This window comes from Podarcis tiliguerta, assembly GCF_965153285.1.
Source record: "Podarcis tiliguerta genome assembly, chromosome: 2".
In the NCBI taxonomy this organism is placed as follows: Eukaryota; Metazoa; Chordata; class Lepidosauria; order Squamata; family Lacertidae; genus Podarcis; species Podarcis tiliguerta.
In genome coordinates, this window is record NC_139535.1 from 78528862 (window position 1) to 78552982 (window position 24121).

General features: G+C 39.9%; 1 protein-coding gene across 6 annotated transcripts in view; it reads right to left on the reverse strand.

Annotated features, from left to right (window-relative positions):
• Nucleotides 1-4521: 4521 nt before the first annotated feature.
• Nucleotides 4522-24121, reverse strand: part of GABRA1 (gamma-aminobutyric acid type A receptor subunit alpha1) — a 40768-nt gene continuing 21168 nt past the window's right edge. For all 6 annotated transcript variants that reach the window (XM_083430874.1, XM_083430875.1, XM_083430876.1 and 3 more), the window contains 5 exons: nucleotides 23547-23629; nucleotides 21413-21556; nucleotides 16245-16397; nucleotides 12517-12719; nucleotides 4522-6936 (listed from right to left, as the gene is read on the reverse strand). In XM_083430874.1, the coding sequence (XP_083287000.1) occupies nucleotides 6619-6936; nucleotides 12517-12719; nucleotides 16245-16397; nucleotides 21413-21556; nucleotides 23547-23629 (901 nt within the window). In that variant the 3' untranslated portion in view covers nucleotides 4522-6618. The remainder of the gene's footprint in view (nucleotides 6937-12516; nucleotides 12720-16244; nucleotides 16398-21412; nucleotides 21557-23546; nucleotides 23630-24121) is intronic.

Sequence of the window (24121 nt, forward strand, 5' to 3'; positions counted from 1 at the left end):
TTCTTCATTTATAGACAGCTTTTTTGTTTTGTTTTTACAATAGTCCATTTCTAATTTGCATTTTCGCACTTTTTTCTTATCTTATTTCTATTTCCCTACTATATAAGGTATCAACTACCACCATGCACTAACTGCAAGGTTTGGTTCAAATCCCAGTTTGGTGCTTTGGGAAACAGCCTATCTGAAGTGTTTCAGAGGCTTCTGAGTTCAGCTCAAGGTTCAAGGCTAATCCCCATTCAGAAAAACAAAGCTTTGTTTCTTTCTGCCTCCCACGCCCTTCACTATTGGATTATAAATAAATAAATGCTGTACTTCTTTTCTCTTTTGACAGAAGTAGATGAAATTTGCAGGCATAAAAAGCCCAGCAGAATGGATAAAGAATGACAAATCAAATCTCATTTCTGCCCCCGCCCCCCAGTTGATTCAGGGCACCTTGGGCAGATTCCACTTTACCTCAAGCAAGGCCAGAATCCTTCCAAACTACCCCACTCTAAGGTTTGAGTTTTGTCCAAATCTGCTGCCTACTTCTTAGTGTCAACAAGATGATAGCTGATAGCTGGATAACCCCAATCCACAAATTCTCACATGCTGCAGAAGAGCTGTCTACAGCCCAGCTGTCAGTGAAGGACAGGAGAGAAGCAGTTGATGAAACACACAATCTTAAGGGCATTCCCTATGTCCAGCCTTTTCTCCCCCAATCTGAAGTGTTGCAAAGTGCTGTGTTGTTATTGTTGCTGTCATCATAATCACCTTCTGAAGAAGATTTCTTTATTTCTTTGGTTGCCAACATGTAGCCAGATGTTGTTGGACTACAACTCCCATCATCCCTAACCATTGGCCATGCTAGATGGGGCTGATGGGAGTCAGAGTCTAACAACCCCAGAGATGGGTGTGTGTGCTTTCTTTATTATTTCAGAGGCATGTCCCAAATAACTACTACCCTATAACACTGATTTAGGGAGTAGTCAGTGGTTGTAGAGAAGACTAGGGATCATCAGCTTGCCAAACTGTCACTAACTGTGGAACAGAGGCTTTAAAATCCCCCTATCCCATTGTCTCGCTCTTCTCTTGTAATGGCAGTAACACAAAGTAAAACGCGTGGGAGAGACACACTGCACATATCAACCACATGAATGGGAACGTAAAAGGCAATTGTTCTTCACTTTTCTTTCAAATATTTTTGTTAGAAAATGTAAAATGAAATTGACAGAAATAATGTGAGAAAGATTGTGCCCTACATCCTACTGAAATCAAAGAGACTTGCAGGGAATTGTAATTGTGTCCCCTTCCAATGCTTTCAAGTCACACCCAGCTTTGGCTGCCTTGTGCTGCTAATACTCAATTTCTGTCACATTAGATGACAAATCAACATTTGCATCAAAGCCATGTCAATGATTAAGCTTTAAATCTAAATTTTGCACCAAGTACATATCAGATAAAACAGCTTCTGTTGTGCCGTTCTTGGTCCTTGGCACATCAGATCCTTGAACAGCAGGTGAAAAAAACCATCAAACCCATTTTTTTTCTGTTTATAGAGTGCAGATCAAAATCCCCTTTACCTCTGAAAAGCAGAGCTCAGAGCTCATCTTAGGTTTCATATTACATTCAATAGGCAGTGCCCTTTGCCTATCTTACGGAGGACTTCATTAAAAAATGAATAGCTGTTTCTCGCAATGTGCACAACAGACAGTGATGCTGTGAGTACAAAATACCCTCGAAACAGTTTAGAAAACTTCACAGCAGCTGAATCTAATGGGTTCCTAAGCATCAAGGAAGTCACTTGGTCTGCTGAGATGGGCCTGCAGTGAGACGGAAAGGCAACAAAAGAACCCAAGCCTCTGGAATTTTGTCATTTAGAAGGTTTTGCCTCTCCTGTTTTATCTGACATTAATTGCAATCAGATGTAGTGTCACAGCAGCAGCTTGACAGACTGATAATACACTTCTGTACCTTAGTGGTAAAGCACCTGTTTTGCATGCAGAGGGTTGCAGTTTGCAGTCCTCACGTCTCCTGGTATGGCAGGCAGAGACGCCTGCCTGAAATCCTGCTTAGATGTGCCAGCCAGTGGAAAGAGAACCAGTGGTCTGACTTATAAAGTAGCTCCCTATATGCATTTGCATAATTCCTGTGCACCAGCTTGGTTGCGCGAAACACTTTTTTTCTAACCCATGCAATGTTTGCGTACAACAGGAATGGGTGGGTGCAAACCTGCAAAAAATAACATTAAAAAATCCACAGAAGTCTTAAGCTATTCCCTTTTGTTACAGTAGTTTGGTGTTTTCCAATGAGGAAGAGAAATGGAACTTTCCCCAGTAACTCTCATGCTGTTATTTTAGAATGCATAAGCCAAGCTGAAGCAAGGTCTAGTTTATTGGGACTCTAGGTCCCTAAAACAGATGAAGACCCCTTTCTAGTCACAATGGTATGCTTTAACTCAACTTTTTTGATTGTGCTATCAGTGGAAGTTGGTGGGAAGCACAAGAGTGAAAAGTGGTTTTAAGGCAGGGATGGGGGCACTCTGGCCCTCCCATTCTTGCTGGCCTCCAGCTGCTATCACTCCTGCCCCTGTTGGCTGGACCTTATTGGGACTGGAATCAAACAACATCTGGAGTGCCCCAAGTTTCTCCATCTTTGCTTAGAGAGAGCAGCGGTAACTGCAGACCTGGCACTAAAGAAAGCCTAAGAAGAGGTACCTGCTACCATATGGTTTTGCAGCTGTTGCTTTTTTGTTCCTTTGTTTTATTTGTCTCACCAGCTTCTCTAAGGGACTCCTTTCTATAATGGACTTTGGAAGTACAGTGGTATCTCGGGTTACATACGCTCCGCTAACCCAGAAATAGTACCTCGGGTTAAGAACTTTGCTTCAGAATGAGAACAGAAATTGGGCTGTGGCAGCGGGAGGCCCCATTAGCTAAAGTGGTGCTTCAGGTTAAGAACAGTTTCAGGTTAAGAACGGACCTCCGGAACGAATTAAGTACTTAACCCAAGGTACCACTGTACCATTATTTTAAAATGCAGATTGTGGATCTTTCATTCATATAACAGATTATAATCTTATTTGAACAAGGCCTTCCAATTTCCTTACTTACTGACTTCATTTGCTTTGCTTTGTTCTTTTATGCTATAGGGGGCAAAGACCTTTAGCCTAGATAGGTTAAGTATCACTTCTTCCCTTAATTCATTTACAAGTTTTCAACCATGACCGAACAGTATATATATAGTTATATTTTCAGCAGCCGTGGGTCTCCCAGTTGCAGAGGGGCAGAAGGTGTCAACAACTAATCAACTCAATCCATTGCCAGAACTTCCATAATCCCTTCTCATTTGTGTGGGCTTTTATTTAGAACTTTTTTCTTTCTTTTTTGGACCTTATAAGAATGTCTTCCAATAAGCAAAACACACACACCAAAACATACTGTTTGACAATGTATTGTCTTCTTCTGTACATTTATTTTGTGCTTTGTTTTTGGATTGTCTTTGAATTGCTGGGATTAAACATCTATGGGAAAACTTTTATCAGCTCATGTGACACTTCATATTTTCACTGGGGAATTTTACGGTATCTTGTCAGTTTTAATGGCCACAAATGCAGTTAATGGCCACAAATGGGTTAGTAAGGATTAGGGAGAAAGAGGAAATAAATAAAACAGTAGCCAAAATTATGCAGCAGCAACTGTTTTTCATATCCCTTTCCAAAGTGCTTTTTTTCTTAAAAAAACCCAAACATTTAGGGGTGCTCTCATTTTGACTCAAATGTGCAAAGATTCACAAAATGTTTAGGGGTATGCGTACCCCCAGAAAAAAGCACTGCCTTTCCAAACATGCTGTCTTCTGCCACTCCTTCCAAATTTTCTATAACATGGCAAAAGAAATTTCTGTCTGCCTTATCATTTATCAAATCAGTCTTAAAATGAAGCCATGTTTAAACATAAAATAAGCCAAGTAAAAAACATTCACTTGTGTTATTCGTAGTATTTTTTTAACTTTATTAGTATAATTAGAATTACAGTATGACATAAAATAACGAGCTTTTGCTAAACTCTGTAAAGCATTACATGCGTCTGCCATAAACAACCTCTATTATAGATTTAGGTTTTATTGCCACATCACTGCACTGAGGTGCAATAAACATTCAATGTCATCTTTTGTTTTTGTTTTTTAAATTATCCCAGGAGTAAACAGAAACTGTCCTCTATAAGAGTGTATCATTATTTTCAAGGAAGACTTACTATTATTACATGGTTTAGCAAAGCACTGTAAAAAAGCTACATAGAGAGAATACCTTGTCCTTGATAAACTGTGCAATCAGGTTTATACAATATACTATTCACATAGACTAACAAACTAAGAGATGATATTATGCAGTCATTGCATAGCAAAAAAGCAGACTAGTTAAGTAATATTCACATCTAATGTGCAAAATGCAGACCAAAAAGTAGCAAAATGGATAATTAGGAAGGTAAAATGCCCTGAAGGAACACACTAGTTTAAACGCCAAAAATAACAAGATAAACAAATACCGAAGTTAAAGAGTCGTATTTTATTTTATTTTATTTTCTATACATATATCTACACATAATACCAGAAGATTACACATCCTCCTTTAGCAAGCTCCAATCAAATTCGCTCATCAAGTTTAGACAGGACTAAATGGTAGACAATGAAGCATTAGTTTTTGTTTAAAAAAAGTCTCCTTTTCTAAAGAAAAAGTTAACTATTTCATTTTGTAGATACTAAGTGAGCAGCAACCTCTTGATTTATTGAGAAAGAGTATATAAAACATTGCCTGTAACATGTATAGATATCAAACTGACTATCTTATTAGCTATTTTGATTGAAGGTCCATGTAGCATTGTTTTTTTAAAATGCATTCACTACCATGTGTTATGGATTCTGAACCACTGCGTTAAATGCTTCCAAAATCCCATCAGTGTCTCCAACATTTTGAAAATATCCGTCTCTGAAATTTGACTCTCCCCTCTTAAAATAAATTCTCATCAGAAATGAAACTGGCTAGAATTATTTTTTGAAGGGAATACTAATAACTTGCAAAATGGACATCTTGTATTTAAAGCCCTTACATATTGTTCCTACAAATATATTGCTACAGTAAAAATGAAATGTAATAAGTTTACTCAATAAAATGTATTTTCCTGTACATTCTTTTGTGTATGTTTTTTTCTCTGTATTTAATGCTACATATATTACATCACTTATAATTAACAGTTATGTATCAGCAAATATAGCAATAATATACAGATGATTTTTGTCTTAAATATTTTACCATTTTCCTACCAAATATAACTCCATATTTTTTTGTATTCACGCGTTACCTGAGCATACCAGTCTTAGCCTAATAATATACACTGGATGACAGCTTCAACCTGCAAGTACTGTACAGATAGCCACTTTACAAATGGAATTAATTCCAAGCTCTCCTCTTTGTCTTTCTTACATTTAGTCTTTTCTTTTTCTTTCAAATGCCACTGACTCCTTTTTTTTTTAACTGCAGGCTCTAAATATGTTTCTTTTTAAAATATAACATATTAAGAGCTTAGAGAGGTGAACCGTACACAATATATTAAGAACATAAAAAAGTAAAAAAATGTACAATCTCATGCTGTATATTTACAAATATTATCGAAATAATAGATTTTGTCTTTCTCCTATCCTTATATTTCAATCTAAAGCTTTTAATGTACGGTTTTATAAAATAATACATTCAACTTTTCTAGAGCTTGCAAAACTGTGTTCTTGTTTTTTCCTCCTTCCTATAACAAACAAAAACCTAACCAAAACAAAAAAATTCACCCTGTAAATAATCCAAGAGTCGATTTCTCTAACGCGTTAGAAGTAATTAGAGCTCTGCACTTAATGTGCAATAGATTCAATATTATCAAGTCAAGTGACAATCTGATGCTTAAAATAAGACTGCAGCGAGAGAGCATATTAAAGCATTCATCATCGTTAATCAAATGTGCTATTCTGTGATAACCTGTACCATTAGTAAGTAGGCTTCCTTTTATGTAAATAACATTATATACTTTTTAAACTGGTGGTTGTTAATTTAGGCAAAGAAAGAAAGAAAAATAAATCTAGGAAAAATATTGTATTTTCTGGAATCCACCACTTTGGAAAGATGTATATATTCTATAAAAGAACTGAAAATAAGTAGCACTCCAAAAATGGAAAATACCATACCATATGTGCAACATGAACATATATAAAGACTGCTTTACCTTCTATCATTTTGCATAAAAATATTTCTCTTCTGACATGTACAGCATCTGTTATGGGAACATTCAGCAATAGGCTATCTACAAGTGATTTGGATTTCTTACATTTCCCTCTCTTGTTCAGATTCACGGTTCAGAATCAGGTGTCTACATCACATTGTTACAGCCCTAGAGTACAGAATTAATATCTTTTCTATTATATATTTATATATATATATAATATACTTTTACTTCATAAAATAAGGAAATCTCAATTTCTTTTAAGACAGAGGCAATGAAGCAAATGGGAATTGCTGTGTGTTTAAAACCAAAAATAATAATATTAATAAGACAATCCCCAGTGCAAAAGAGACTGAACAAACTATATATATGGTTAATGGGGTTAGTGAGGAGGAGGGTTTTGGTCTTTAAGCTGGGGCTCTCTATTTAAATAGGTAGCCCAATACACTAAATTAAAAATCCCAAAAAGCAATGGGAATGCTATTCTTGATAGTCGGTCAATTTTGCTGACGCTGTTAAAAGTTTTCTTGGGTTCTGGAGGTTTTGCGTCAGCTTTGACTTCTTTTGGCTCTATTGTTGCGCTTTTAGCAATGGTAGCTAGTCCAGGGTCCCTTGCGATATTAGGGGTGAAGCTAGTTGCTGTCGCTGGTGCTGTGAACGAGTTGTTTTTCATAATCAGAGGATCCTTTACTTTCTTTGGCTAGGAATGAGAAAACATAGACTTTAATCCAATACATCCATTCGACCATCCATTCAAATGCTTGGACGGCTCTGAGACATATGTATGGATATTTCCATATTGTAAAAAAACAAACCATGAGATTGCATTTCCTGGCCATTTATGCACAGAAGCAGATGTGCACATTTAGGAAGGGCAAAATTTTCTGATATTTGTTTAAAAGTCATGGGGAACTTTAAATACACATGTGTTGATGGGAATGTATATATGTAGGTTGTTTTATATAGATAAGTTTGTTTTAACAGAAATTTGTCTTGTAAGCATGGGTGCATCCTTTCCCATAAAAATGAAAAGGCTCTTTGATAGAGTAGGGTGTAGAAGAAGGGGATACCACTGTTTACACACTTCCCTGAGAGAAAATCAATTTAATTTAGTGGAATTTTATTTTGAATAGACATTCCTATGATTGCACAATTCCTATTATGCATGCCCCCCCATTTGAAATTCTACCTAGATTATATTGTTCACCTAATCTCCCATTCTATACATGTTCTATACAGCAGCTTCTGAGCTGCAGCAGCAGACTTTGTAGTAAAAGCATTGAATTATTATTATTATTATTATTATTATTGCCTGTAAAAGCTCATAACAGTTCTTTGCTAGCCCAGTGCATTACATTACAGCACTGCATATGAGAGGGCTAGTAACTGGTTGGCAGCCATGTATAGAAATGGAGGAAGTGTCACTTCTATGTTTGCCAAGTGCACCTGAGCACAGAGATGTGTGGCAGAACTACACACATTCATTTTAGAAAAGAACGGAACTCTAGATGAGAGAACTCCATTTTCTTCATTCATTTCAATTAAATGAATGGAAATCCAAATGAACGAGCTCCAAATGAAAAATCCATTAGTTTGCCATTAGTTCTATTCATTTAATTGAACTGGAAGCCTGGAAAGGCCTGTACAGACCATAGAGATGTCACATGTAGGAGAAAAGATGCAGAGAGCAGTCAGTCAACCTCTTTTGGTAGAACCTCATTTATCCGCAACCTTTTCAAGCCAATATATAAACGTTAAGGAACCCACTGTGCAAAGAGACAACTTAGGTTTTACTGAAGACCCTGCTGGTCACATCAATCAACTCACCACCCCTTCGATACCTTCGGTAGTACCTCGCCTGGAGCTGTCTCAGACCCCTGGCAATGTCCTTCCCACCAGCAACCAGAGCAATTGACTAGCACATAGTCCCTCCTCAAATTGCTTTAATGTGCTATCCTGGAATGTGGCAGGATGGACGTCCAAACAGGATGACGGGGATATGAAAGAGTTTTTAGCGAAATTCCAGATTATGGGTATACAAGAGACCTGGTGCTTAGAATCTTCACCCCCCCCATCCCTACCGGGCTATGACGCCTTTGTGATTCCTGCGACCAAAACACACTTGTATGGGCGCCCTAGTGGAGGCCTGGTAACATTTGTTTCGCAGGAGCTTCAGCTTAATATCTCTCCTATCTTTTGGTTAGAGAGTAATTACATTCAAACTTTGCACATCACTAACAGCTCGCTTGGGGAATTCATATGTGTAAACTTGTACAATCCATCTTCCTACTCCTCCTCTCACTCAAATCAGCTTTGGGAGGATTTAAGATTTATTCTAGATAAATCTGGGGCTGAATTTCCAAAGTCAGAGATCCTTATAATGGGGGACTTCAATGCCAGAATCGGAGCAGATATAAGCTTATTCACCGATAAGTCGCAATTATTCATAGAAGAGGAGTGGTTTCCTACGTGGAATTCACAGGACAAGACCATTAATAGGGCTGGCATCATACTGCTGGAGTTCACTATAAACTGCGGGCTGCACAGCTTGCACGGCACACCCAAAGACTGGTCCGGGGGATACTATACTTTTCTAGGATCTAGAGGGGCAAGTGTTATAGATTACATCTGGTCCTCCTCAGCATTTAATGATGAGGCATACTGTTTCAATGTGTTCAACAGAACCGAAAGTGACCACCTTCCAATTGCCATCTCCTTTCACCACACACAGCTGGGGCCTCCCAGCTCACCACACCCCCAGGATTCATCGACCCTGGCCCCCGGACGCAAGAAGTGGGACATCTACCTGGAGCAAGACATAAAAGTCCTCCTAAATTCCCCTGAGATCCTAGCCCTGAAAGCTCAGCTGTTAACAACGAATGTGAATCATTTCTCAATTTTCCAGCAAATTCTAGTCTACTTGCTCCCTTCGCTTACGAAACCTTCCCGTGCGATTCTATCCTGGAAGAATCAAACCTGGTTCGACCAAGAATGCAAACAGTGCAGAAGTAGGCTTAGATTTCTCCAGTCAGACATGAAAGCAGACAGCACTCAGAGCAAAATCAGGGAGTTAGCCCAATTTCGTTCATACTATAAGAAGCTGCTCCAACATAAGAAATTGCTCTTTGCGAAAGAACGCTGGTCGGCTCTGTCAGTGGCCATTAAAACCCGTGACGACAAGAAATTTTGGAATTTAATTAATGCAGGTCTAAGACCCCCCTCATTCATTGTTAATAACATCACAGCAGCCAGCTGGCACTCTCACTTTGCTCAGCTGTATTCCACCTCAGATTCTGACGTAAATGTAGTCACCACCCTTCCAGCATCTGCCTTGCCCACCTGGGAGCCAGTCTCCCCAGAGAGATGTACTCAACTAATTAGCATGCTATCAGGGGATAAATCCCCGGGGGAGGATATGATACCACCCGAGGTATTCTTATCGAACCAGTCGTGGTGGGCCCCTATCTTAGCATCTCTCTTTACCACCATTAATGCTACTCTTAAGATTCCACCTAACTGGAAACAGAGCATAGTTATCCCAATACATAAAAAGGGGGACCCACAAGATCCGCGCAACTACCGACCTATCAGCCTGTTGGACATATCATACAAGGTTTACTCTAGATTCTTGCTAGAGAAATTAATTGAGTGGGCAGAAGAAACAAAGCTATTCCATCCGGAACAGGCTGGCTTCCGCAAAGGTCACAGCACATCTGGCCAATGTCTTGTTCTACTTACCCTGATTGATAAATACCTAAACAGGTTCAACTGCAAACTACACGCGGCTTTTGTGGACCTGACCTCCGCCTTTGACTCCATTCCCAGAGATAGGCTATGGCAGAAGCTTAGTCATACCAGCATAGATAAGAGACTCCTCCTCCTTCTTATGGAAATTCATAATGACATCTCGGCCAGAGTAAAATTCGGCCCTCTGGGAGCTCTTTCTGATTCTTTCCCTCTGAATAAAGGGGTCAAACAGGGCTGCCTCTTGGCCCCTTTTCTATTCAATTTCTATATCAATGACATCGTCACAACTACGAAGGCCCTAAATCAATCTGCCCCCTCCTTACAACAGCTCAAGATCCCCATATTACTCTATGCGGACGACATGGTGATACTGTCATTAACCAAGCTGGGCTTAAACAACATGCTCAGAGGGCTCATGACATATTGTGATACCAACTCCCTTAAAATTAATTTCGCCAAAACCAAAATTCTTACTTTTGGCATGAAAACTCGGAAGTCACTCTGGAATTTTGAGGGCCATTCTATTGAACATTGTTCAGCATTCAAGTATTTGGGTATCATTTTTCAGCATGGGCTTAGCTGGTCAGCTCACCTAAATACAACCATCCTGGCTGCCCGCAGAACCATCAAAGCCTTGGAGAAATTCTACTATGCAAAAGGCGGCCAGCTGGTTCCACCAATCAGAAAAGCATTTATCAGCAAAGTCCTCCCGATGTTATTGTATGGGGTTGAAATCTGGGGGTGGAATTTAAAAACACTACAACGGCTGGAGATTCTACAAAACTCTTTTGCACGGAAGATACTGGGTCTCCCCAAGGGCTCGGTTGCAGCACAGTTAAGAACAGAACTGGGCCTCCCCTCCATTGTTGCGAGAGCCCACATTAGAATTATTAGCTTTTATTGTAAATTAATCAATGCCCCAGGTCCCCTACTAGCCAGGCAAGCCTTTTTAACGTGTTCTCAAAGCAATAAATGGTCCAAGGCCATGGTGACTATTACTGCACGCTACTCTCTCCCAAATCTTGACTCGCTGTCCTCTTGGGACAAACATAAAATCCGGGCCTGGATTCTTACAAGAGACGAGGCCATGGACCGGGCACAGTCCACCTCAGCTCGCCTCTCCATGTGGCTCCCTAAAGTGAAAGTGGTAAGATCACTTGCCAACTACTTGATAGACCTGACGGAGCCCAACTTGAGAAGAGCGTTTACTATGGCCCGCTTCCATTCTATACCCACGGCCTTCCTGCAGGGGATTTATTCTAAGACCCCTATTACCCAGCGTCTATGTCCATGCACAATGAATGAAGTAGAGGACTTCATACATTTCTTTTTCTACTGCCCTATTTATGAGCCAATAAGATCTAAGCTCCTCCTTTTGATCCCGTCCACCATTACATCTAAGGAAGACTGTTTGAAATCGCTTCTTGTGGACGCAAATCCCCAAATCTCACGTGGGGTGGCAATATTCATAGTGCAGGCTCTGAAACTCAGGGCTACTCTGACAGGGTAGCGTGCCCTAGACCTGGACCTGTTTTAATCTTTTTATTACTTTTAACTCAATATGCTGAGTCTGTTCCGGGGCCATTTTGTGCTTTATATATACCCGCATACTAGTTTTTGGGCGCTGGCTATTATATCTTTGCATTATTGTCTTCGGGTAACTTAAATGTCACTACGCCAGCCAAAACACCTGAATTTTGCTGGGTTGCTTGTCTCTAGTTTGTCTTTTTTCTTTTTTGTATTGTCTTATTTTGCTATGGCAGTTTGCTAATGCAATAAAGGTTTTTGACTTTGATATGGACATGGACATGGACAGAGGTGAATGCTGTCCAGTCTCTATCCAACCCCTTGCCTACTTATTTTTTAAAAAACCTTTTGGCATCGTCTCCAAGAAAGCCTGCAGCAACGTGCAGTCTTCTGCCAACATCGCAATTTCCCCCAGTGCTATTATTTTCAGACTCAAGGGTCTGGATGGCACGTGCATATACATCTCTTGATGTCTTGTGATTTGATGAATCATCCCTTGGTGGCTCACTGCTGAATGTCCAAATTTTCTCAACTGAAAAGTCTTATTTTGACATGGCAACAAGGGTGATATGCAAGCTGTCTTTGAGGTGCTGAATTGATGTTAGCTGTTTCACACATATATGCAATTGCTCAGCAATTCACATGCGTATGTGTGATTCGCTCTTAGCTGCAATCTGAAAAGGAGCTGCAGTAAATTCCATATTTCAATGCAGATATTAACTTTTTTTAAAAAAAATCTTAATGGGCTGCTGAATTTATAAAGAAGTTGAAAGGGAACTGCTAGCATCTGAATTGTAACATCTTGGGGAGGAATTAATGATACTGGATTCCTTGTAACAGTCCTAATACAAGGGGGAGGGGCAGAGAGAGCAAATTGAACTCTGAGGGGCTTACATTTGAATGAGAATGTTTAGGACAGATTATCAAGTTCAAGCACTTTGGTTCTGTAGGATCATGTTTCCCATGCAACGCGTACAGTGGGTCATATGACAATGTATATTATTACCTTTTCGGGAACAACACTCTTGCCATCCCATGCATAGCCTCTCTTTGTAAAGTAGTTCACTGTTGCAAATTCAATCAGTGCCGAGAAAACAAACGCATAACACACGGCTATGAACCAATCCATAGCAGTGGCATAAGCCACCTTGGGGAGAGAATTCCGTGCACTGATGCTCAGGGTGGTCATTGTCAGCACAGTTGTCACTCCTGCAAAGCAAAGCAAGAACATTTCAGAACTCATCCAATCGCCACCCTGTTGCCTACTCCCATCTACCTCACAACTGCAATATCGCTTTGAGTATATGCCATTGTAGAAGAGGAGGAGAAGAAGAGTTTGGATTTGATATCCCGCTTTATCACTACCTGAAGGAGTCTCAAAGCAGCTAACATTCTCCTTTCCCTTCCTCCCCCAAAACAAACACTCTGTGAGGTGAGTGGGGCTGAGAGACTTCAGAGAAGTGTGACTGGCCCAAGGTCACCCAGCAGCTGCATGTGGAGGAGCAGAGACACGAACCCGGTTCCCCAGGTTACGAGTCTACCGCTCCTAACCACTACACCACACTGGCTCTCTCAACTGTAGTTAGTTACAGATGTCTTCAGGTTTGTTTAGCAATGCCATGGTCCTTTTTGTAACGCAAGCATTGGATTCACCAGCAGGAGCATCCCCTGACCAGAGTTCCACTCGGGGTGTGCTCCAGCAAGCAGAGCTGCAGAGTGTGGCTTTTGTCTTGTACCCCTCTAGCACTCAATGCTACCTCTCACACTGTCCCAGATGTTTGGAGGACCCTTGAATGCATGTGAGAAGTGGCACTGGCAGCCACCAAGGGAGGAGGCATTGGCAAAAGTTGTTTCTCCTACTCTGCCTGGGGGATCCCTTCCCCTGGATCAAAAAACTTGAGTCCACCAAAGGAGAAGGCTGGAGCAGATATAGATGTAGGAACAGATCAGTCAAGATCCAAAGTGCTACTTTAGAGTGCCCAAGGGCTTGTATGTTTGTGTGTGTGTGTAGGAGGCATTGCTGTGGGCAAATCCTAAATCCAAGCTCTCCTTGACACATGGAAGGAGTTTCAGATACCTCACATCCTAGCTATAGATAAAACTTACTGAGTGACAGGCATTATTTTCATTCAAGTATTCTCTTTTTTTTTTTATTTGAAGTTTGTTTTATGCCTGTTTTTATTGTTAATTGCTTTGTGATGTTTTATGGGGAAAGATTCATAAATGAAACGGATAGTACTGAACATGTGCAGGGTAGCTACTTTTATATATACCACACCATCTTGTGCATGTTTACATCAAAGAAATTTCCACTGTGGGCAATGGTGCTTGCTTCCAGGCAAATGAACCCAGGATTGCAGCATTAGATGTTGCAGTAACATAGAATCACAGAGAGTTGGAAGTGACACGAAGGGTCATCTAGTCCAATCACCTGCAATGCAATGCAGTCACCTGATTTATGGCAGTTCCCATGCTGTCTATCTTCCATAAATACTGATGATAGCAAATCATCAGGTTGCAGCTGGAGAAATCAAGTCATATGAGGATTGTCCCTGACCACTGGACAGGGTGAGGAAGTCCACATGAGAGGACAGAAGGTAACCCTATTTAGGTTTTAAAACAATTTGAAAACAGAACGCAGAACAGAGTGGGGATGAGCACACCAGTTCTGCTGCTCTGTCACCCCCTGCCCCTCATCACCTCCCACAAATTTTGTGCCTCACAGCAGGGAGCCTCTTATACTCCTGCAGGCTCACTGTGCAATGCTGACATCTGGAAAATCAGGGTTTTACATCATGTGGAGAAGCGTACTTGTCCCCACTCTCCTTTCCCTGTGGCCTGGATTACTATAATTCCTGAATAGGACTCTTGCTGTACCATTGAACTGGCAAAATGTCAGTTAATTGGATGATTGTGATGGTTTACCACTAGGGGATGCCATTTGGATTTTTCTGCCTGAGGCACCAAAAACATCTTGAGGCAATCCTGATTGGAATCACATCCCTCTTGGCATTTGAGGCAAATTACAGTTATGGCTATGCCTCAACTGGACGAGCCAGCTTAATGGTTTACAGATGAAATGAATAGTCCTTTCCATTTGTCTTCTTGTTTCTGAGCCCTATCTCGCATGCTGCAGCAACATTTTCAAGCTGTTCTCCACAAGCTTAAAGACTAATGCTGATGAAATAAGAAAAATATTGCTAATGTTGATTAAATAACAGGGGAAATGCCACTGTGATCATATACTTTGCATTTTGAGTAGTGATGTTGCTCACCCGCCGCTGAGCAATTTTATTTTAACTAGCTGCTGAGCTTTTACTGAAAGTGAGAGGTCTGTATCTCTGTTGCATTGCTTACCGTTGCGTTAAATCACATATTCACCAGTTACCTTGACAACTGCAGACATTTCATGTATTAAATCTCTGCTGCAGTATATTTCCACTGTGTCAAGTGTTAGCCAAAACACAGAGCAATCAGAAATATCTTGCACTATCCATATTCAGATGCATTATTTATTGTCAGAGGGGGGAAATAATATGACCTTTCAATTATCAGTCATCCCTATTCTGAAATGTCTCCAACTGCATAACAATTTGTGTAGAAAAACTGACTTTAAGGCTGTAGTCCTGTCCAGCACAATCCTATGAATGTCTGCTATGGCCCGTTAAGTTGTATTTACTCTCACGTAAATGTGCATAGGATTAGAGCCTAAATCACAAAGAAGTACATAGATGGAATTTAAGCACCCTGACCACCCACAGAATATTGGATCAAACTCTGCTGTCTATTTCTGTGTGTTTACATTCATATGAAATATTTGGAGGTTTTCCTTTTCCATGATAGCTAAACATAAAGCTTTAGAAGGGAAAATCTAGTCAAATGCAATATACATATATATATATATAATCTCCCAGAATAAATTGAATTGCTTTGTGCAGCCTTCCTCAACTTGGTGTTTTGCACTGCCATTCTCACATACAGCAGACAATTGCATACAACTGGAGAGCATCAAGTTGAGAAAGGCAGGCTTTGTGTCTGGAGCTACTGACAGTGTCTCACAGAAGCCTACATGGAAGCCCCATCACCAGTAATGGACCAAACCCAAAGAGCAATGCTGGGCATGCTAGTCCTGCTCCTGCTGCAGCATCCCCTGTTGGCACCACTCCCACACTGCCCAGCCATACAGAGCTTGCCTGTTCAACAGGGAAGCCTGTTGAACAGACAGAAATTTTCAAGTGCTTAGGACCCTGATCACGCAGGATTGTGGAAGGCTTACCTACATTCAGCAGGCATCCCATCAGTGGATGAGCGGCTGGTGCCTGGAGAGCATGGGGCCCACTCTTTGTCCATGCAACACTTTATGCATTGCACAATACAGCCATAGACTTCACAGACCGGCATTTTATTGGTTTCTGTGGTCCTTGTCTTGCTATTGTCTAACACCATGATGTTGCCACAGAAGCCTGGAGATAAGAGGTGCTGAAACACTGGTTGGGGGAAACTGTTCTCAATTATTCTGCTTATTACAAGACCAGAGCAGGCTGGTCCATTAGGGCAATTGAAGAGCTGCCCCACCCACCTCAGCCAGCCCCCAACCGGCATGCCTTTTACTAACAACCAATCAGGAAGTAGCTCTGTCTGTCACTGACTCTGACTTCACTTACGTTTGGTCTCCCTGACTTTCACCCTTACCAGTCCAACTGAGCACCAGTCACCAGTGTACAAGACACTTACCAAAGACAGTTCTTGCTGGAACGGATTCTCTGTTGAGCCAAAAGGATACCTGGGATAGAATCACTGTCATGATGCAGGGCAGGTATGTTTGAATGACAAAGTAACCAATCTTTCTCTTCAAATGGAAATGGGTCATCATCACAACATACTCTCCTGAATGGGAGGGGGGAAACCCAAGAATGAAACATCAGTGAAATTCCTATGGGACAACATGCTTCAAATTCACCAAACAGAAATCATGCAGAAACTAGTATACTTTTTGTGCGTGGGATATGTTGTTTATTGTTTTTGCAACAGCTAGTCAAGAAATTCAGGAAAGGTTAAGAATTCCAGGCTTAGACTTTTGGAAGTGTTCTCCCCCCCCCCCCAAAAAAAAAAAATCATCTAAGAGGCTTTATCAGTAAGATATCTCATGCCAAATGATTTAAAGCTGCACTTTCCATCATCTTAAAATTCCATTTGGATAGATTTTGCCAGTGACCCCTTATTTCTTGTTTTTCTCCTTCTCCTGATAGGGATAAACTCAGCAGAAGCATCTTGCTATCTGGACATCTTCTGCAGAGTATCTGCTCTTTGCTTATGGGATATCGTGGCTTGGATTGCATAAATCAGGTTTCTGCTACCTTTGGATCACCAAGCTGAATACGGCTCATCTGCCCTGGTTGGCAGTGCTGTCACAACAGCAGCAAAAATGCAGCTTCTTGTTTTTGTTGCATTTCTAGGACTGCAAAAATAAGGGAAGGTCATCATGTAACTGGGATGGTCACTATTCATAGCTGGTAGATTGGGTTCACCTTGGTCATCTCAAGTTGTGCAACCCTGGCATAGATTGACATTTGAGGGGTTTGACTGGGCTGACTTTGTTTTAGGAGTGGTGATTTGCCCAAATGTCCTTCAGACCCTTCCTATATCTGGGTTTTATAAATTAGTTTCCTGGCTTAGCTTTCCTCTTTTAAAAAGGGCAAATTGTTCAGTGAAAATCACGGTGGTGTCTGATAACGATTTAATGGCCCTTGTGAAATGGTGTTTTCCAGAAATTAAGCAAGTGCCTCCTTTTTAATCTCATCATTTGTGACAGTTAGTTGAAAATTTAATATCTTGAAAAGATCAAATTCCTTAGGGTGTCTAATAATGTGGTATTGTATTCGGCACAGAGAGAACCGAAACGAAACAAATGTCAGCAGAGAAAAGAAACGAGAAGGTATGAAATCAAAGGAAATCATCTCCTCAAACCAGAAATGATGCATAAAATAATTCTAGATCTTTTTGAGCAGGTGCCCCCAATCATGTCCCAATGTGAAATGGAGGGTGGTTTATATGTGTCCCACTCTCTATAAGTAAATATAAGCCAATACTTAAGAGCAAACCTAGTGGTCTTTGGTGACGCATCAGAAGGCACATTCAGCCAGTTTAATGGGGACTAGTGCATGGTGTGTGGGAATGCTCATACAGATGTGAAACAGATGTGCAAAGAGTGTTTTCTAGGCAATTCCTACCCATCTGACTCCAAAACATATGCCAGAAGCAAAAACAGTTAAGGTGTTTAATATTACCAAGATCTGAAGTTGCACAGCAGCACTCTATCTTTACTTAGTTTAGCAAAATATAAATTAATTTGCAAGGATGGGGGCAGGGCGAGAGCAAGCTGCTGGAATGCACTGATTTTAGAGATTCTCACCTATTCATAAAAATATTTGTTCAGTTTCATTCTTAATGGTTAAGTAGGTTTTGCACAAATACTTCCTCAAAATGTTGCCAAAAAAATGATCCCGGGAGCACTGGAAGGCTTTGCTTCAGTGAAAGGCTTGTGAATCTAGGATTGTTTAGTGTATTAGAAAAAGACAATTTAAGAAAGAAAATGATATTGATTTATATAATATATTATCTGCATGGTGAGGGCGTCACCTCAGGAAGCATATATCTGTCTGTTTCAGATCATGTTACTTTTGCATGTTACCAATCATTCCATTTGCCATGATTCCATGCTAATCTGCCATTTTGAAATCCGTCTCAAAATATGTCTTTTAATTAAATGCAATTAGCTGTGAATTATCATTTCAAAATATGTATTTATTTAATATTATATGTAAATGAATATTTCGATATGTTTAAACTACTGAGAATATTTGGAATGTTGCAAAATATGACAGATGGCAAAAATTCTGTGTTCCAGATTAACCAGAGAGGTGTGGGTCAGGTCATTTTATATAAAAAATCATCAAGAACCCCTGAGGTATTTCAGTGAAATTGATTGACAACAAGGTGAGCAAGATAATTAATGCATGGAATTTATTTACTGCTGAAGACACTGCAATGGCTTCTAGGTGAGGTGGCACAAAAGGTAAATGTGTCCTCTCTCTTACACAGAATTTTGAAAAGGCAAAATATCTGCCTTTGACCTTTCTTTTGTTATGTAGATGCCAGGGTAAATCACATGATTTAAAAGGTGGGCCTTCATTTCCCTCCCCAACATATATTTTAATAGTCATAGTTCACTCTTAAATTTCTCTGAGTCTGGTTTGGAATGGGGTGGGTTGTTTTTTTAAAAAAAAATGACTCATCTACTGTGTCTGCATATGTAGATAGATGGATACAGTGCTTTTTAATGGGGAGTACGCAGAGGTACGCATACCCCTAAACATTTTGTCAATCTAAGTTTGGCCACATTGAGGGGCAGTATTTCAATATGAGTAGGAAAATGAGAGTACCTCTAAACATCTTTTTTTAGGAAAAAAAGCACTGGATAGATAGATAGATAGATGATAGATATAGATAGATAGATAGATAGATAGATAGATAGATAGACTCTCTAGCTCACTATTTCCAACACAGACTCAAGTTTATCAAGCAGAGGTCTCCCAGACCCTCGTCCTTCATACCTCCGATTTAAAATATTAAAATAACTGAACCTGAGATCTTATGCACTCTTTCACTGCATAATTTCCCCCCAGGATATCCCTCCAGGGTTATGCATATGTTTATGTATCTAGTTATCAGGGAGGGAGAGAACAGTTTGCAAGCTTAGCTTTTTCTCGTTCCTCCATTGTATGCATCTGTTTAGCAGTGATGTGGCAACATTTTAGGTGAGGGCCTCTCCAACCTTCCAAAAGGGTCCAATCTCCACTGTGCAGTGTTGTAGACTTAGCTTTCTTTCTTCTTTACTGGATAAGTTCCTTAGATATTGTTTATTCCTTGATGCAAGTTCCTATCCTGCTTTGTTTTGTTTTTACTTGTCTGTGCAAACATCTTGTGCAGAACTTGGCGCTAATCATAAATAATAGTGATTAATGTCTTTTAAGCCATTATGCTAATTTTGTTTTGATATCTTTGCAAATTGGAATCCCTTATTTTTTCTGCCTGAACTGCCTCGTTCCTGACAGCATTGAGAAGATGATGTGAAGAGTGACTCGAATTTTAACTATGCTCCTTCCATTAAGACTACATTTCTGTAGGGAACGCAAATAGCAGGATGGGTAAATGATCTTTCATATCCTGGCTTCTTTGGATGGAAATAAAGGTTTGTTTTGCACATTCCTGAAGATGCAACCAGTCAGGCTGCATTTCTGATACAGCTCAGCACTCTCCGAGATGCTTATTTACTTCATGATTGACATGGAAAAGTATGCTTGTGTGGGAGGCAATATATTACAGTGGCTGGAACCTCAGATTCAGCTCTGTAAAATAGAAATAGGTGCTTTCTTAATGGGATAATTTGGTAGGTTTCATTGACCATTCAGTCTGAGACCAATGAGGGCCTTTCTTGAAGTCCACTCCCATTGGGTTTTGTTAATATGGCTTATTATTATTATTATTATTATTATTATTATTAAGATGAGGAGGAGGAGAAACGGCAAAATAAAACTAATTTTGGTAGTTTTGTTAACCCAGTGTTTGAGCAGTTGTATGCATGCTAGGCAGCTTATAGAATGTCATGGACACTGAGCTCTGTTTGTTTATATGCTTGAGCTTCACAGGCAGTGTGATTTATTTTCCCAGAAAATGGTAACACTCAAGCTTATGGACAAATGGTGCTCAATTTTAACAGCAAAAGGAGTAGGTGGGTGACAGGAACTGAATCTTCTCCCAGCTGTCACTTATTATCCCACAACCCATTTCCCACAACTTTTGCACAGCTAAAACATCCAAGGGAATGGACAACAAAAATTAAAAACTATAAACATTTCAAAAATAACAATTTAAGAAAACCCAAAAGAGAGCAGCAAGTAAAATCAAGACGGGTGGTTTGTCAAAATGCCTCCCGGAACAAAAGAAAGTTTTCTGCTTCCTTCTGGGATGGGATATTCTACCATTTCAGAACCACAACAGAAAATCCTTTCAAGTGTCCCAACTGACCACACCTCAGATGCATGTGAAACATGCGAGTGGAACTCAGGGAATAAAAGTCATAGGTAAAATTATACATTATGTGAAAAGTCCTGGATCACAATTAGTCATTGGGCATGTATGCTGCCTAGGTTCTTTAACACACACCCAAAAATTGTCCAGAATATTCCACAGAACTCCCCATATACTTCTGTCATCAGTTGGAGCACTGCTTACAGTGCTGGCTTTGTCTGAAGGAAGGTTGAGTACCTCAAAAGACAGGGCATTTTTGGTGGTTATGCCTATACTGTGGGCCTCCCTCCCCAGAGACTACCATATATACCACATTTTATTCATAAAATGTCTCAAAATGACAATTGTAAAAAAAAAAGCATACACAGACAAGTCTTTAAAACAAATATCAAAAGAAGTAAAGCAGCATTATTTACTAAAAGTGTTCATCCTGCAATATCATTAAAAGGCTAAATCCTGCCCCACTCTATGAAAACATGAACCCCAAAACAGGCAGAGTTACCATATGATCCCAATCAAGAATAAAAATTTCAGTGTAAGTTTTGATAGCTTTAGGTAGTTAGATTACTGCTGCTTGCTGGTGGTGCAAAATATTTTCTATTTCCACTACCCAATAATTTCAGTTGTATTGTTTTTATTCTTTTGTGGCCTGACTAGAACGTTTTGAAGAGCATATGGCAGAGGACAAATTTAAAATAAATTATAAAAATACATCTCATGAGATATGCCATTATTTTATGCAGCATTCCTGACATTAATAATACTCTTGCTGATCTGGCTTAGTAGAGAGAGAGACCATATTTATCACCCACCTGTACTGGACTGCACAATTCCAGAATCTACGGTTTGTCCCATGAGATCATATTGATTCAACCGAGAGCCATCTTCAGCTACTACAACAGACCTTGCTGGTTCCCGTGTCCATTCGTACATCACCTCTGATTTCGTATAAGCATCTAATTAGAGGGGGGGAAAGTCATTTCCAAAGACGGCTCAAAAAAGTAATAATTGGCTACTCTGTTTCTCATCACATCATTCACTTTCCTGTCCCTCTTGTCAACAAGACTGCCTTTTCTCCCAACAGTTTATTTTATTTTGCAGCAACAACAATCCAATGAAGACCATGGCAGAAGTGAGTTTGTCGAACTTTTTCTTTCTGTTATCCAAATGCACACCATGAAATGGCAGTAATATTGAGAGGTGTATTTTAAGAATATTTTATATGAAGGCATATGCCGCATTTCTGAAAGTCTTACCAAGTGTATCAACCCAAAAAGCACAAGTAAAGGCCAGGGAGTTTTCTCTCTCGTTTGCCTGACTGATGGTGTGGAAGCATCTACCACAATATCCTGACTTTGGTCCAAATGTCTGACTCCATCACTCTTGAACCCACTTATACTTTGCCTTCTGTCTACCGTGTACATCTCCCAGGGTGACTTGTGCAATTTCAATTAAGACCCAAACCAGTCTGCTTCCAGCCACTTCAGATTTTAGATTTAGATCCCTGAAACTGCTTGAGCAGTAGAATTATCTGAGTTTAAAGCATTTGGCAAGAACCCCAATGCCTTTCTTTTTCCCTTATCAGGTTTCTGTTGTAGTTTAAATAAGTTTCACCTTTTTAATTCCCAAGGAAATCTTCCTAATGAGTCCCTGCTTTAAACCGCGGTAGCACAAAGTTTGGAAACTATCCATCACTCCTTTCTGCACACTTGGTAAATGCAAGACTCTTTAGTCCATAGTAAGTCATTCTGTTTTAGTACCCAATAGGGAGAAATTATAGAGCTAGTATGCTGACCTCCATAATAGATCAAGGTACTAAATATCAGGAAAATACGGCACTTATAGTGGAAAAAGAATTTATAATTGATGGAGCAAGTTGTATTATCTTGACACCCCAATGTGCTAATGCTGCTGGTGCAATGATAGGGTTCACCAGCACTGAAGAAGGTCAGTTTGTAAACAGAACTTCTTCTAATACTACAGGCAGAAGATATTCAGAGCTGTGACCACTCCCAAACTCATCTTTTGGATGAGAAGCTGACACCGGGTATGGAAAAAGCTGGCTTTCCCCCCAAGATAGCAGCTGAAGGAGTGACTACTATATTTCAGATCTGTAGTAGTCACCCGATTTTCCCAAGTTGAGAATCCATTATGTTGGGAGGCAATTTGATGCAAAATATTCCTCCTGATGGTCTCTCTCACTTCATGGGATCCTACACAATTATTTTCAAAATAGCTTGGGCAGAGACATGAAATAGTAATACTAGGAATCATTGCTTGGTGGGCATTGGCAAGGGCCTGTGTTGATGTCTAGATCTTTAGGTCAACATGTGAACTTCAAATGGCCATCACTTCATTAGACTGAGCAGGCTCTTTGCTGTATATGATTAGCCAGACCCTTTGTGGTATTTTGTGAGGTTCCAAACACTCCTTTACAATTCCCATGATCCTTTTGGGAATGATTAACTGGGACATCTATTAGTTAAAACCCAACTGAAATGCGTATGATGTTTGTAAGTACATCCTGCTCTTTCAATGGAACTTGTATACCAATGGATTAAACACTTATTTGCATTAATTTTCAATTTAAAACAGGATTGCTCCCATTTGGAGGATCCACATTTGCTCTGTATAAATTGCTGAAGTTCCTCTTTCCCTCGTAAAATGTAGCTGCCGTCAAGCAGAAATAGGAACTATCTATATGCTGTGCTATCACAGTGCTTTGTATAAAGCTGGAGCGGAGCCATTTCCTTCTTTGGCTAAGGCCTATGCCAGACAGGATTACATTTATTCATGTAGAAAATCTTCATTTAAAAAATAAAAATGCAGTGATTGGAAAATGTGTGTACACACATACAGTTCCAGGCTTTTAAGTCTCCTGTTCTGACTGTTAAGTGGGCTGTGGAAAGGAAGGATGGGGGGGAATGATTGTTAAAGTCAACTTACAGCTTCCAAATTTCAAAGGGCAAGCATGTGCATCCATGGGAAAGTCTTCTAAATGCATTGGACATTCTGCTCTCACTGTGAGTCTATAAGGGGTCACAGGTAATAGTACAGATTTAGGAGCAAAAAGTGGCTTTAATACAAATTATAATAAAAGATATGTATTCCAGCACAGTTTGGTTAATGTAGTATATCAAATTATCATTTGCATGAGCTTCCTTAAGAACACTTGCTCTCTTGGCTTAAAAAAAGCATTTCTCACTTCTGCTCACCCTTCTATTGTCACCTTGCAAGTATCCTTATCAATAGCAGTAATGTTTTGTGCTATGTTATAGCTAGGATCTTTGTAGTTTTCAGTTTGCTCTGCCGGCCACACTGAAGGGTTCAACGTTTGAACTAGAATAGTGGATAGAATACTCAATTTATCAATAAATAAAACTCAGTAGTCACTGGTTATTTTTGCTTTCGAGGCCAGCTCCAACACCCTTACTCCAGTGATCATTTCAGTAGGACTACGCAGGAAAAAATGAAGTTGCATTGTGCAAGTCTAGCATGCAATAGCAAAGCTAGATTTCTGC